Source organism: Medicago sativa, chromosome 6, assembly GCF_051527215.1.
Source record: "Medicago sativa cultivar Bolivia chromosome 6, Bolivia_mono, whole genome shotgun sequence".
NCBI lineage: Eukaryota > Viridiplantae > Streptophyta > Magnoliopsida > Fabales > Fabaceae > Medicago > Medicago sativa.
The window spans coordinates 3,420,776-3,434,616 of NC_140754.1; the positions used below are offsets into that span (position 1 = coordinate 3,420,776).

General features: G+C 32.3%; 1 protein-coding gene and 1 long non-coding RNA gene across 3 annotated transcripts; one reads left to right on the forward strand and one right to left on the reverse strand.

Moving 5' to 3' along the window:
* Window positions 1-444: 444 nt before the first annotated feature.
* On the forward strand, window positions 445-5,063 carry LOC146912097 (uncharacterized). Its single transcript, XM_085719061.1, has 6 exons — window positions 445-527; window positions 1,860-2,154; window positions 2,350-2,456; window positions 2,600-2,732; window positions 2,842-3,036; window positions 4,280-5,063. The coding sequence occupies exons 2-6, from the start codon at window positions 1,876-1,878 to the stop codon at window positions 4,700-4,702; spliced, it is 1,137 nt and encodes a 378-aa protein (XP_085575187.1). The 5' UTR covers window positions 445-527; window positions 1,860-1,875; the 3' UTR covers window positions 4,703-5,063.
* A 2,472-nt stretch (window positions 5,064-7,535) lies between these two features.
* LOC146912098 (uncharacterized) lies at window positions 7,536-13,519 on the reverse strand. Of its 2 annotated transcripts, XR_015015494.1 has the most exons (3): window positions 13,200-13,519; window positions 10,656-10,723; window positions 7,536-8,236 (listed from the first exon to the last, which is right to left on the reverse strand). It is a non-coding gene; the product is annotated as an uncharacterized LOC146912098 (long non-coding RNA). The 2 variants fall into 2 exon arrangements; XR_015015493.1 differs by lacking the exons at window positions 10,656-10,723; window positions 13,200-13,519 and adding an exon at window positions 9,105-9,821.
* Window positions 13,520-13,841: the final 322 nt, after the last annotated feature.

Here is a 13,841-nt window from a genome sequence, read left to right on the forward strand (position 1 = left end):
CCAACTTTGAACACACAAACGATTATGTGTATGAGTTTTAGTATCAAGATCTATGTAGTTATAAATGCACGTTATTACACACAATTTTCGATCTCAGCCGTCAATCCAAGACCAGACGATTCATATCAACGATCTCGGCTATTGATTTAAAAATGAACGACTATTGATTTGAAAATGGACGACTGAGACATACTTTCGTAAGTTTTAGATGATGTTTATCACTTTATCGTCTGGACCCCGATCAAAATGAAATTAATTGGGATCACCTGATTCAGCTGGATACCCCCATACACACTCACATGCAAATGTCAAAACCCAAATCTCTCTCTATTAATTGCCGGCCTATTACCGTTTCCACTTAATACGCCGTCGTTTCATCCTTTGTCTCTTTCTTTCTTCACTCGTCGGTTACTATAATACTCAAATCCCACTCTTTTCAATTTCATTCTCTTCTTCACTACCGAGTTGACTCATTCTTCATCTCAACTCGTTCTCTCAACTCACTTTCTCCGCATTTTCTTCATTCGGTACTCTCTCCCTCCCTCCCGCTCTCTCTCTCTCTCTACATTTTTGCTTCTGATCCGTACGATTCACTGTAATCACTCTCGATTTTCGTTACTTGATTTTGTACTGAATCTGTTGATATTTTTGTCGATTTCTTGTGATTTGCGTTGTGATTGAATCGCTTTGATTTTGAGTTGAAATTATTGGTAATCATGTTAATAATGCTTGATTTCTGTGTCGATTTTTTATTTTCATATTTTTTTTGTGGATTTTTGTGGATTTTGAATTGAATGATTGTAATGTTAGATTTTAGGATTGAAATGTTAGTGTATTTGTTCAACAAGATTCAGAGATCTTGCTGTTACTGAATTGCTTTGATTTTTTACTGAATCTGTTGATTTTGTACTAAATCACTTTGATTTTTGAGTTGAACTTTGGTTAATCAGTGTGATTTCTGTGCCAATTTTTTGATTTATTTTCGGAATTTTGGAATCAAATGAGTGTAATGTTAGGATTTAGGATTGAAATGTAAGGGTTTTTGTTCTTGAAGATTTTGATAGTTTACTGCAATACACGCTGAGATCTTGCTGTTAAGTTTTATAATTGTATAGTGCTGATTATATTAATTTTTTTAGAATTTTGTTGGGAGATTTAGTTATGTCACTTAGTTGCTTTGATTTTGTACTGAATCTGTTAATTTTTGCCATCTATTTTATCTGATCAATTCACTTTGATTTTTGAGTTGAAATTATTGTTAATCATGTGTAATAATGCTTGTAATTTTGCTTCATTATTTTTGTTTCTTGAGACTTGTGTGCAGTGATTTGAAGTGTATCTGGTTTTAGTGTTGTGTTTGAAGTGGAAGTTCAGTTCTAAGATTGGAATTAGCTTTTGTTGCAATCATTGATTTTCTTGGAAGTTTAGAACTAGGAAATTAGAGAAATGGTAGTGTAATTGTGATTTAGTGAGGTATGGAAAACCACGAGCGAGTAGAGCATTTTTTGTTTTGCAGCTTGTAAAAGTTATTTTCATAACCGTTAATTTGTTTTTAAGTTCAAATTGAGAACAAGGAAATAAGAGCAAGGGTGCTGTAGTTGTAAATTGAAGAGATATGGGAAACCAATAGTGTTTAGAACTTTAAATCATTTTTTGCTCTATGGTGTTAATTTTTGTTTTTTTGATGATTCCTTCGTTGTTGTTGAATTCAGATTTTGACTTGAGAGTTTTGTTTTTGTTGTTGTTAAATTCGTTGATTTGATTTGTCATTGTACTTGTTTTTACAGAAGTTAAATAAATGGTGGTTTGAGTTTCTCTTATTGCTGAGTTTAATCGTCTGTCTGCCCTTTTTACATCAGACTATAGCTGACCGGGATGTCGGAGACAGCACTGAAGGATCTCAATACTATTCCTGCAACTGAAAGGAAGAGCGAGGGCTCTGGTAAGGCGTGTTTGACCAAGCCTCCTGTTGAAAATGCTAATGAAAATACTGAAGAATGTCAAAAGAAGAAAAACTGTTCCTCTTTGGTTTCCCCACATGTTAATGGAAATCAGGCCGTGCCTGCTGATTCTGTTGTAGAGACTGTTGTAGAAGTAGAATACATTGAATCTGAGAACTTGAACGATCTAGAAGATGTTGATACTTGTCTCAAGGTATTATTTTATCCATTATTTTTTCGGTAGAGGGATTGGATGGGCTTGAAAAGTTGATAACCCTTGAAATTGGTGTGGTTCAATACCTTGGGTGTTTCATTATTTTCTCGAGTTATTTACCTTTGATTATTAGCTTTGAATAGTATAAATTCAATACCTATGTTATGTTAATATAGTTATTTGGTTTTATTATAGACCCTCTTAGCTGGACTTGACTCAAAGGACTGGGTCCTGGTTTGTGGTACTCTAAATAATGTACGCCGTTTGTCTATTTTTCATAAGGAAGCAATGCTTGATATTTTGTAAGTATTGAACTTTTTTCCTCAATGTTTTCTGATTGAAAGATGGTTTTTAAATTGAAATACCGTTGCTTAACATGCAATGGTTTTTGTATGGTTGTATGAAGTTATTAAATTAAATTATTCATATGCTAATTGGTAAACAGGGGGGATGTGATCACACGTATTGCCAAGGCCCTGAAAAGTCCTAGAAGTGCTGTTATCAAAACTGCCATTATGACATCTGCTGACATTTTCGGTGCATATAATGATCTTATAATAGATTCTTTGGATCCTCTGGTAAGTCAGAATTCCTTATGTGTACTATTAAATTTGCAATCTTCAGCATTATGTAATCTCAGCATACACTTGTGATAGTAAATTGACATGTTCTTAATGGTGGATGCAGCTATTACAGCTTCTTCTCAAGTCTTCACAGGACAAACGCTTTGTATGTGAGGCAGCAGAAAAAGCCTTGATATCAATGACTACTTGTATTTCCCCCATTTCATTGCTGCCAAAATTGCAACCATACCTTAAGCACAAGCACCCTCGTGTTCGTGCAAAGGCATCAATGTGCTTTTCTCGAAGTGTTCCACAACTGGTATGAGTACCTTTATGACTTTTGCTCATCTTGATGACTCTTCATATTGATGTCTTTTTAGTTTTAATTTATTTCTAGAGTTGTTTCCCATGAAATGATTTTCTGTGATGGAAAAAGAAAAACAATGAAACCAAAATTTTAGGAAGCCAATTAATGAATGATGCAGGCAAAGAACCTTGGTCACCACTGATGAAGAAATTCCATAATTTTTTACGTTTGTTTTGGACATCTGACTGAATTTTAAGAAAGTTGTTTCAGACCCATATTATTTAAGAAAGCTTCTCATGTCTATGTTAGATTTGTGAATGGTTTATCATGAATCATGATCATGCATGTAATTCTGTTGTTGATAATTGATATACTGCCGACCATTGCAAAATTAAATAGGACACTTAGTTGTGATCAAAGAGCAAATATTTTAATTGAAATATGGCATGCCCTGAAAATATTAATTTGGTTACCGGGAACATGTATTGGTTTTCTAGATTAATGCTTATATGTTTAACCTGCTAGCATTAATAATGACCTTATATCTGTTTTGTTCTACCATGCAATGCTCTACAACTGTTTACGAGACAATCAACGTATATGTATTTATATATAACCCTCCCTCTCTCTCTCTCTCTCTCTCTCTCTCTCTCTCTAAGTCTATCTCCATCTCTATATATATCTTTGTTGTTTTGTAAAAAAAAATCAGTCTGTTTGTTTCAACAGTTATTTCAGTCATTATACTTGTATAAATATGAATCTTTATAATATATCTGCATAAAGAGCTTAGTTGTGTATCATTATATAAACGGATCTAGGGATTTGTTGAAGTTATAGGGCATTAGGTAAAGGAGTAGGGAAGATAAAGAAATGAAGACTTCAATTTATACTTATATTGATTCAAAACTTAAGCATTGACCTTCATTTATATTAATACTACTCCTAAATATAACAAAATTGGAAAAACACTGATAATAAAGTAGTTGTAAGAGATAATCTAAGATACTCTTAGGTAAGAAACAAATTCTAAGATACTCTGTAACATAGGATCAATGATTTTATAAGATATATATATCAAATCATCCGACAAACTTGACCAAAATTCTAAAACGATTTAAATTGCTGTAACTTGTTGCATCCCCTTTCTAGTTGAATTTGAAGAGGGTTCTGTTTAGGTAGAAAGGGTAATTAATATGGCCAGCCTATGTTTGTGACTGAATGTGGATCATTAACATTTTCTCTTTTGTTTGGATAGGGTGCAGAAGGAATAAATACATATGGCATTGACAAATTGATTCAAGTAGCTGCATCCCAGTTGAGTGACCAGCTTCCTGAGTCCAGAGAAGCAGCTCGAACCCTACTTCTGGAGCTTCAAAATGTGTATGAGAAATTTCCCAATCTCATGCCAGCAGTCACTGTATCTGAGGATCCAGAGACCAAGACAGTATCTGAGGATCCAGAGACCAAGACAGTATCAGAGGGTCCAAAGACGGAGACAGTATCGGAGGATCCAGAGGCCGAGACAGTATCTGAGGAACCAGAGACCGCTACAGTATCTGACGATCCAAAGACCGCGACAGAAACTTGGGAAAGCTTCTGTCAGTCAAACCTTTCTCCTTTAAGTGCTCAAGCTGTACTTCGTGTGACCAGCATTGCACGGGAGGGTCTTGTTTCATGACACACACACATGAACTTCAGTTAGTGCACTTCATTATTTCCTGGTTTGCATGCCATTTTCTTCTGTATATACAGCGAGACAATTGAGATGATTTGAGTTGCCGTTTCGAAGCACGTATTGAGAGCCAAAGGTTTATGGCGTATTTTTTTTTACCGAGCTGTGGTTACCAATGATTGATATTTGATAGATATATAAATTACGCTACTTTCGTTGTCTTCAAGATTTCCTCCTCTTTTGAATTGCATGTAAGTAATTGAGTTGCTTTTATTAATTTTACAAATTCAAAGTTGGCATGTAAGGGATCGATTCTGTCTAAATTTTGTAGGCCTTGTTAATCTTATACTAGTAGTTTTGGATTTTAGTATTTACTAGTAGTTTTGGATTTTAGTATTTTACATAACAATGTTATGCTGTTTTATACATCAATTTTTTTGTTAATAACCCAAATTTTAGAGGAAGAATAACTTGCATTATTAGGAGTAATCACGGGTCATTAGGACTAATCTGTGGGCCATTAACTTTTTAGGTTTGGAGAATGACTTGCATTATTAGGAATAATCACGGGTCGCATAGATGCTGTGTGGTTATGATGATCCTCTCATTTGAAACTGACCAGACAAGCCATTGAAGTATTAGTCTAAACAACTAATTAACTTTTGCTGATTTACTTTTAGCTGGACAGTTCAAATGTAGTAAGGTGACAGCATACTAGAACCAATTCAAAACACCTCATTCCCTTAACTATTATTAACTCTTAATCACACATTCAAAGTGTCATCAAGATCGAACTGTTTAAATTTAAGTTTGGTATTTTAATCTGGATCAGAAAGCCACCAATGTTCCGAGTGCGTAAATGTTGGATTTTTCCGACTATAGCAAATCCCATTTCCAATTATTGTAGATTTAATGGTTGGGGTATCATGTGCTAAGTTGCAAAGACACTGAGAAGCTCAATTATTTGAACTAACTAGTAGATGCAATTGTAGAATTCTTTGGAAGGAACAGGGTGGCCTGCATACAGGAAGATGAGCTGTAATTTGCATTTTAAAGGCCATTCTTGAGGGTCTAGACATTTATTGTATGTTTGTAATGTTGTTTGACACTTGCATTGCGATTACACTAATCTCACCGCAGATTTAAACGGAGTAAACTATCAAATTAATCCTTCACTTTATAAGACACTCTTAAATAGATTCTTGATATCATGAATATTTTAAAAAGTTCCTTGACTCTATCAACTTTTACTCAAATTATTCTTTCTCAAAATATGGCAGGAACTAAATTAAGATAGAGATTAGTAAGTTGTTAAAATACAGGGACCTAATTGATAAGTGGTTAAATATGGGGACCAACTTGACAGTTTAATAAAGTCAAAAATCTTTTTAAAATATTCATAATCTCAAAGACTTATTTATGAGTGGAGTGTCTTAACGGAGACTAATTTGATGGTTTACTCTTTAAATATCACTTAGTTTTCGAAAGAAACAGGGGCTTGATTGGTTTTCAAGTACCTTTTGATCACTGGCCACCATTCATGTCCCCAAATCATTGTGCAAGAAGCAAACAGACAAGAGTATGACTATTCAATAATCAATATTGAGATGTGTGACAACCTGTATCAAAATAATGAATCTGAGTATATTATTAGCAGAAGGATCAAATTGATGTGCTAAATGGAGATATTTTTTGTTTCTTTTGACTCAGGGTTCTTTTTGTTTTGAGAGGATATACTCTTTTGATAAACCCACTTGCTAATTACACTGATTTAACTATCATTCTATTAATAATGTAATACTAGAGTGTATGATATTTTCATTAGGGACATTCTCATAAGAGACATCTCCATGGATTATCTTTATTTTGTAAAATCTTGGCAAACAAATCTCTACAATTACCTTTTGGTTATTATATTTGGTGATTTCAATTATCAACATTTAAACGTGTCAGTCAATTTAAGATAAGAAGTATAAGTTTGTATGGTCATAAGATTTGTACATAACATTTAGGAGTACACACTGAAACATAAAAGAAATAAAGTCGAAAAAAATATACATATTTTTAAAAATAATTAAATAATTTATAATTTTATGTGTGTGTTCAAGTAATTATCATTTGTCCTCGTGAGTAGGAATGCATAATATATGTGTGCATTCATAATATATGCAATATCTGATGTTCAAACTCCGGCAAAAAAAAAAGTAATTATCATTTAGGGTTGTGACCAACTAATATAAGACCGTTTTTGATTTCCTTTACACTTTATTTTTTACGATTTGTAATTCTTTTTACCTATAGTGTAAACTTCTTAAGTTTACACTTATCATTTGTCCTCGTGAGTAGGAATGCATAATATATGTGTGCATTCATAATATATGCAATATCTGATGTTCAAACTCCGGCAAAAAAAAAGTAATTATCATTTAGGGTTGTGACCAACTAATACAAGACCGTTTTTGATTTCCTTTACACTTTATTTTTTACGATTTGTAATTCTTTTTACCTATAGTGTAAACTTCTTAAGTTTTTGTTATGTTTTACCTATGTGTATAAATTGCATCCATATGATTTGATTGTGAGATTGTTATTATCAAACAAATTTACTGAATTCTCCCACCAAGCCAAGCCAACTACATAGTACATATATTGTCTTTTTGTTAGTTTAGATAATAATTTGGCTTCTTTAATCCGTATTCCGTACTAGCAAAACGAGAAATGATAGAGACGAGACGACGTAAATCGTCTGCTATATCATTTGGATACATTAAGACAATAAAAGTACTTAATGTTAATTCAGACACACACACCTTAATAATCATATATCAGATAATTTGAATTTTACGTAAAAAAAAGTGTGTCAAGTAGTCTATTAGCTAAAAATTCAGAATGAATAAATGGAGAATGAATCCATAGTATAAATCCTGTTTTTTTTTTCTTCATATACAATGCAATAGTGGTTAAGCTCACGAGACATATAATTTAGTATCCGTTTAGAATTACGGTGAAAACCGTCAAACCACACTCATAGCTGTTTTGGCTAACGCTCCAAATTGGAGCTTCAACTTTTTTCACGTTTTTTAAGCATTGGGACTCGGTTTCCAGCTTCCAACCGCGTTTCCAAACACATGTTTAATCTTGATCTATCCAATGAAGATCTAGAAAAGAGTACGGTTGTGCTCGACGTTCCGTTGTGGTGGATATTGATCCTTCGCGGTGGTCTTCACGATAGAGGCGAATTGTGCCTGCAAGCACACTAGCATTCCGACACTCAAGTCAGTATGAGAATGAGGTGGATGTGTGAGAAATGTGGTAAATGTGAATCGTACATTGGGGGTAACACTACGTCACCCTTATATAGACGTGTAGGAGAATAACAACCTCCGTGAAATGCGGCGCCTTTGTAGGAAACGGTTAGAGATGTCCCTGCTCAGATAAACCCAAACATGCTCCGGTGCAATGTCCCACACGGACCTTAACCTGTGTCTTCACTGTGGCTGGGTCTTAGCTTATTGGCTCTTAGCCGGTCCGGAACAAATCCTAACAACATTAACGTTAATTTAGTTTCAAAATAATTGAAACACCACCGTTATATTCTTATCATTCTTCTTCTATTTTTTTTGAAGGACATCATTCTTTTTTTTTTGTTTTGATTAAAATATCATTCTTCTCTAATAGTTTTTCAATATAGTTTCAAATAAATATCACTTTGAGAAATTAAGCATTAATTCCAGGAAGGAGCACTTGTAGGGGAAGGTATCGTAAAAGAAAGAAAAAGGTGAAATAAAAATTGTCTTTAATATTGAGAGAATTATTTCTTTACGAGGAATCCCCTCCCCTCTAAGTTTAAGACTTATAAGTAAAAAGCCCTAAAAGTTTTACATTTTAAATGAATATAACTAAACTCTTAATTTGTGAACATTAAAATATTGGTAAAGCCACTTTTGACTTTTGTTCAAAATGGCAATATACTTTCGGTGCCAATATTAGATTGGTTGGCATAATTGTCTGCCATTCCATGAATAAAAAAATACATGCCTCAAACATTTTTTATTCATGGAATGGCAGACAATTATGCCAACCAATTTGATATTGGCACCGAAAGTATATTGCCATTTTGAACAAAAGTCAAAAGTGGCTTTACCAATATTTTAATGTTCACAATCTCCACTTAAAGTCACAAAAGGTGACTTTAAGTGGGAGATTGTGAACATTAAAATATTGGTAAAGCCACTTTTGACTTTTGTTCAAAATGGCAATATACTTTCGGTGCCAATATCAAATTGGTTGGCATAATTGTCTGCCATTCCATGAATAAAAAATGGTTGAGGCATGTATTTTGCAGGCTATAAATAGACGTCCCTTGCAACAAGTAGAATCATCCCAACAACAATTAGTAACAACATACTTGACAATACCGAGTCTGCCATTGCTAGGTGCAAATTGGCAACGGCATTATCATCCATCTCTTTCCACTTTTCGTCAGTGATATCTGCAGGTCTGCCATCTATTGCGTCTAGGCAATTATCTTTTCTTAAAATTGCCTTATCTTCAATTTCCACAGGGAAAAATTTCTCCCGTTGAACTTCTCTATCTCAAATTTTGCTGCCATGGTTTTTACACCAAACATATTTTTTTTTCTTCAAACTAGACCGGAATAATAAGAATTCTTTTCTGATGTGGAAGATCGGTTTACACCGCAACCACAGAGCATACTAAGATTTTTCTTATCACACCACTAGTTTATCACAGCGGAACAACAACTACGAACCAGTAGCTCTGATACCACTGTTGGGTACCAGAGTAACAAAATATTATCACACAGCTAAAATAAGAGACGAGAAAAGAGGAACTGAACACACAATATTTTACGTGGAAACCCCTCAACAAATAAGGGGAAAAAAACCACGGGGCAAGAGTAGAGAACTTTTACTATGTGGAAGAAATTACAGGACCTCTCTCTAAATACAAGGAGAGTACAATTAACACTCTCTCTTATAAATAGGAGAATACTAACTAACACAAACTAGGAGAAACCTCACAGAAGAAACTAATTTTTCTCTCTATATTTTTTCTCTCACAAACTATGTTTATTGTTTGTGTTGTTACTAATTGTTGTTGGGATGATTCTGCTTGTTGCAAGGGACGTCTATTTATAGCCTGCAAAATACATGCCTCAAACATTTTTTATTCATGGAATGGCAGACAATTATGCCAACCAATTTGATATTGGCACCGAAAGTATATTGCCATTTTGAACAAAAGTCAAAAGTGGCTTTACCAATATTTTAATGTTCACATAATTGATGCTAATTTTTTTATTAGGGCTTGTTTGATTTTGCATTTGTGCAAGTCATGACTAACCAACCCTCTAGAGCTTTTGATTCATGCACGACCACTAGTAGCTAGTTACCAATGTGACCCATCAACCCCTAATAAAGACCAACTAATTGTCTTGACAAAAACAAAAAAAAAACAACTAATTGTAAAAAAAAGACTAACTCTCATATTTCATAGACAATTTTATGAGACTAACATTTTCTACTACACCTAAATAAAAGTCGTTGCTAATACATCCTTCTCACTTAGCAATACAATTGTCTCAAATTACTCCAACAACAACCTCACTAATTAAATAGTCTACCTAGCTATTTCACTAACACTACTTTGAACTACTCCAATTAATATAGATACTTTAAACTATACACACTATTTTACTATCGAGTTCAACATAGCTAATAATTTTCTTAAGAAATGGATTAGCTTAAAATGACACATCTGAGATGGATGATTTTTGTATTTTTTTGCTTGAGCCAATACCTTTAGGTATTCTTTTTTGTCTTATGTTAATGAGAAAACTTAAAGGGTAACACACCAAAACCAAAAGAAAAAGAAGGGAATTAAAGAGAAAAAGGAAAAGAGAGAAAAAAAAAAGGAAAGTTTAAAATTAGAAGCTAACCGTGCTTTTTTTGCTCCCACTTGTCAAACTAGTTACCTTGCCACCCACTCCATCAACATTCCAGTCACCTAATACACAAATGACCAATATATATATAATTGCTGACCAATCTAATTAATGATGTACGATTAGGTTTTTTTAAATGACATTCTTAGTGTTTCTTTAACACAATCAAGTTAGTGTTAATCATCTTTCGACCGAACTCCACATTATCAGAATTGAGAGTCAAAGAGTTAAAGATGAAAAAAAACTCACTCTTTCTTGTTATTTACTTCTAGCTCAATGTGATGAATGAAGCTTTTTCACACATGCATTGTGAATAGATTTTATGCAATATTATGTAGTAGAAAATATACAACATTATGAATTCATGTTTAGGAAATTTATAGTTTTTCATAAAAGTGTTGAGAATGGTCGTTTTTTTAACTTGGTTGTTAATATTTGTGGGAATGGTGGGCTTGGTCATATTTCATGCATGTGTTTCTGAGTGGTTTTCTAGAAGTGGAGGAAGAGGAGCAATGATTGATAGGGGAAGAAGAAGAATTTCCAAAATTGATTTGGAGAATCTTCCATGTTATGATTATGTTGTTGATCATAGAACTAGCACTATTGATTGTGCAATTTGCTTGGAGAATTTCACTATTGGGGATAAATGTAGATTGTTACCTATTTGCAAGCATAGTTTTCATGCTCAATGTGTGGATCAATGGCTTTTGAAGCATCCCATTTGTCCAATTTGTAGATCTATGATTGGTTCTCATAGTGGAGACAAAGTTGTTATAGGTAACAATGGAAGAGAAATCATAGAAAGTGGTCCATCTTGAAATATTGGTATAGAATTGAAACATACTTTCTTATTGAAGATGTAATTATTTGATAGTTAGTATTTTATTATTAGTTAGCTACTCGATTGCAATTTATCTAAGTGATGTAGTCCCTTGCGGTAAACATAATTTCTTATTTTCAATGCAATTCTACTTTATAGTTTATGTATATTTCATCTCTCTTGCATGGCCTCTATCAAGTGTTTTAACACTACAACTTGTTAGTTTAGTTGGAGATAATATGAAACTTTAAATTCTACAAAAAAATAAAGTAAAATATGGATCTTAAAAAACAGTTCGACACTTGGGTTGACCTAGTGGTATTGACTTGGGACTTGGGAGTGTGCTCCTCCTCAAGGTCTCAAGTTCGAGTATCTCTGGTGCCAATTTGGGTGGGGTAATTTAGCTTCTTAAAAACTTAAAAAAAAAAAAAACGAAATTTACTGTTCGAGTCTCTATGGTGCTAATTTGGGTGGGCTAATTTAGCTTCTTGGGTGGGCTAATTTAGCTTCTTAAAAAAAACGAAATTTAGTAAAAATTAAATTTTATAATGATAAAAAATGAGTTAAATTTTATAATGATAAAAAATGAGAAGATTTTATTTTATTTTTTTTAAAATATTAAAATCAGCTTCTTAAAAAAAACGAAATTTATTAAAAATTAAATTTTATAATGATAAAAAATGAGTTAAATTTTATAATGATAAAAAATGAGAAGATTTTATTTTATTTTTTTTAAAATATTAAAATCTAGAGTAGAACCAAGTTCATATTAGACACATGTGAATCTTTCTCTTTAAAAATACTAAAATCTACAGTAGAACCGAGTTCATTCATATTAGACACATGTGAATCTTTCTCTTTAAAAATACTAAAATCTACAGTAGAACCGAGTTCATATTAGACACATGTACTCACAAGTTAATCACGTCTAATTTTCAAGGTCTTTTTTTTTGTTTTTGTTTTTGAAAGAGTCCTAATTTTCAAGTTAATTACACTCAGTTGGCTTTTTTGAATATAAAGTTTAGTTACTCATTGTAATTAACATTTTCTCATTTTATCAATTTAAAAAAATCAACGTGTTGACTACAAAAAATTAAACCGTGTCAATCAAATTTTATTTTTGACAAAAGTCAATCGATTATTGAAGATGTTTGATTCAAGTCTAGAAATTACATTCTCGAGAACACATTGGTAGAGAATGTTTATGCCTAAAAGGATAGTAGATTATCGAAGGTGTTTGATTCAAGTCTAGAAATCACATTCTCGAGAATACATTGGTAGAGAATGTTTATGCCTAAGTTTGTTATAAGGTTAATTTATTTTATTTTTATTTTAGGGTATAAAAGTTTTCAATAATGGGATGACTTTCATAATTTCCATGAATATATTGATATATAAATTTTATTTTATTTTTATTCATATGAAATTTTAAGTGCATTTTGGTTTTAAAAATAGTTTTTTTAGAAATATTAAATTGTGTGGCAAACATATTTTTATAAAAAAAAATATCCGAAAATCAATTCCCATACTTATCATAACACCAAGTTCTATAGTTGACTAGCAACCCCCTTTACTACACTCAACCAAAAGGTACTATTTTTTAACAAGAACCAATTAATACTCTTATGTATTATTTTTAATCTTATGTTTATTTGCAAACTAAAAGTTAAAGAAGGGAATTAATGAGAAAAAGGAAAATTTTCAAATTACAAGCTAACCGTGATTTTTTGCTTCAACTTGTCAAACTAGCTACTTAACTTTTCCACTCACTCCATCAACCTTCCAGTCACCTAATACACAAATGACAAATATGTTATTTTAAATGGAATTCTTGAGTCACCTCATACAATAGGTTCATTGTTACATTCTGATCGAACTATAGATTATTAGAGCCCTTATTTTTTTTTATTATCAGTGCTCTTGTTTTCTAAGAACCAAAGAGTTAAAGACGAGAAAAAGTTCACTCTTTCTTATGGTTTATTTATAGTTTACAGTTTTTTTTGCAGATATTTTGTACTATAAAGAAACTGAGGAAAATTGGTGCATCCAATGTCTTGCTACATTTAATTACATTTCCAGAAGCAGAAGAATTTCCTCAATCAAGACTCAAAAGGTGACAAAAAAAGGTTGTAATTTTTAGAATTTTTCTTATGATATACAAAAAAAGCTCAAAATTATGAAGAAGCTTCACTCATACATTGTCAATAGATATTTTGCAATGTTATTTAGCATGAAAAATATTCAATTTTATGAATTTATGTTTATAAAATTTCTAGGTTTTTCATCTTACGTGTCTTGATACTTCGTTATATATATATTTGAATGAAATGAGAAGGTCTTTATAATTTGTACTAATATTT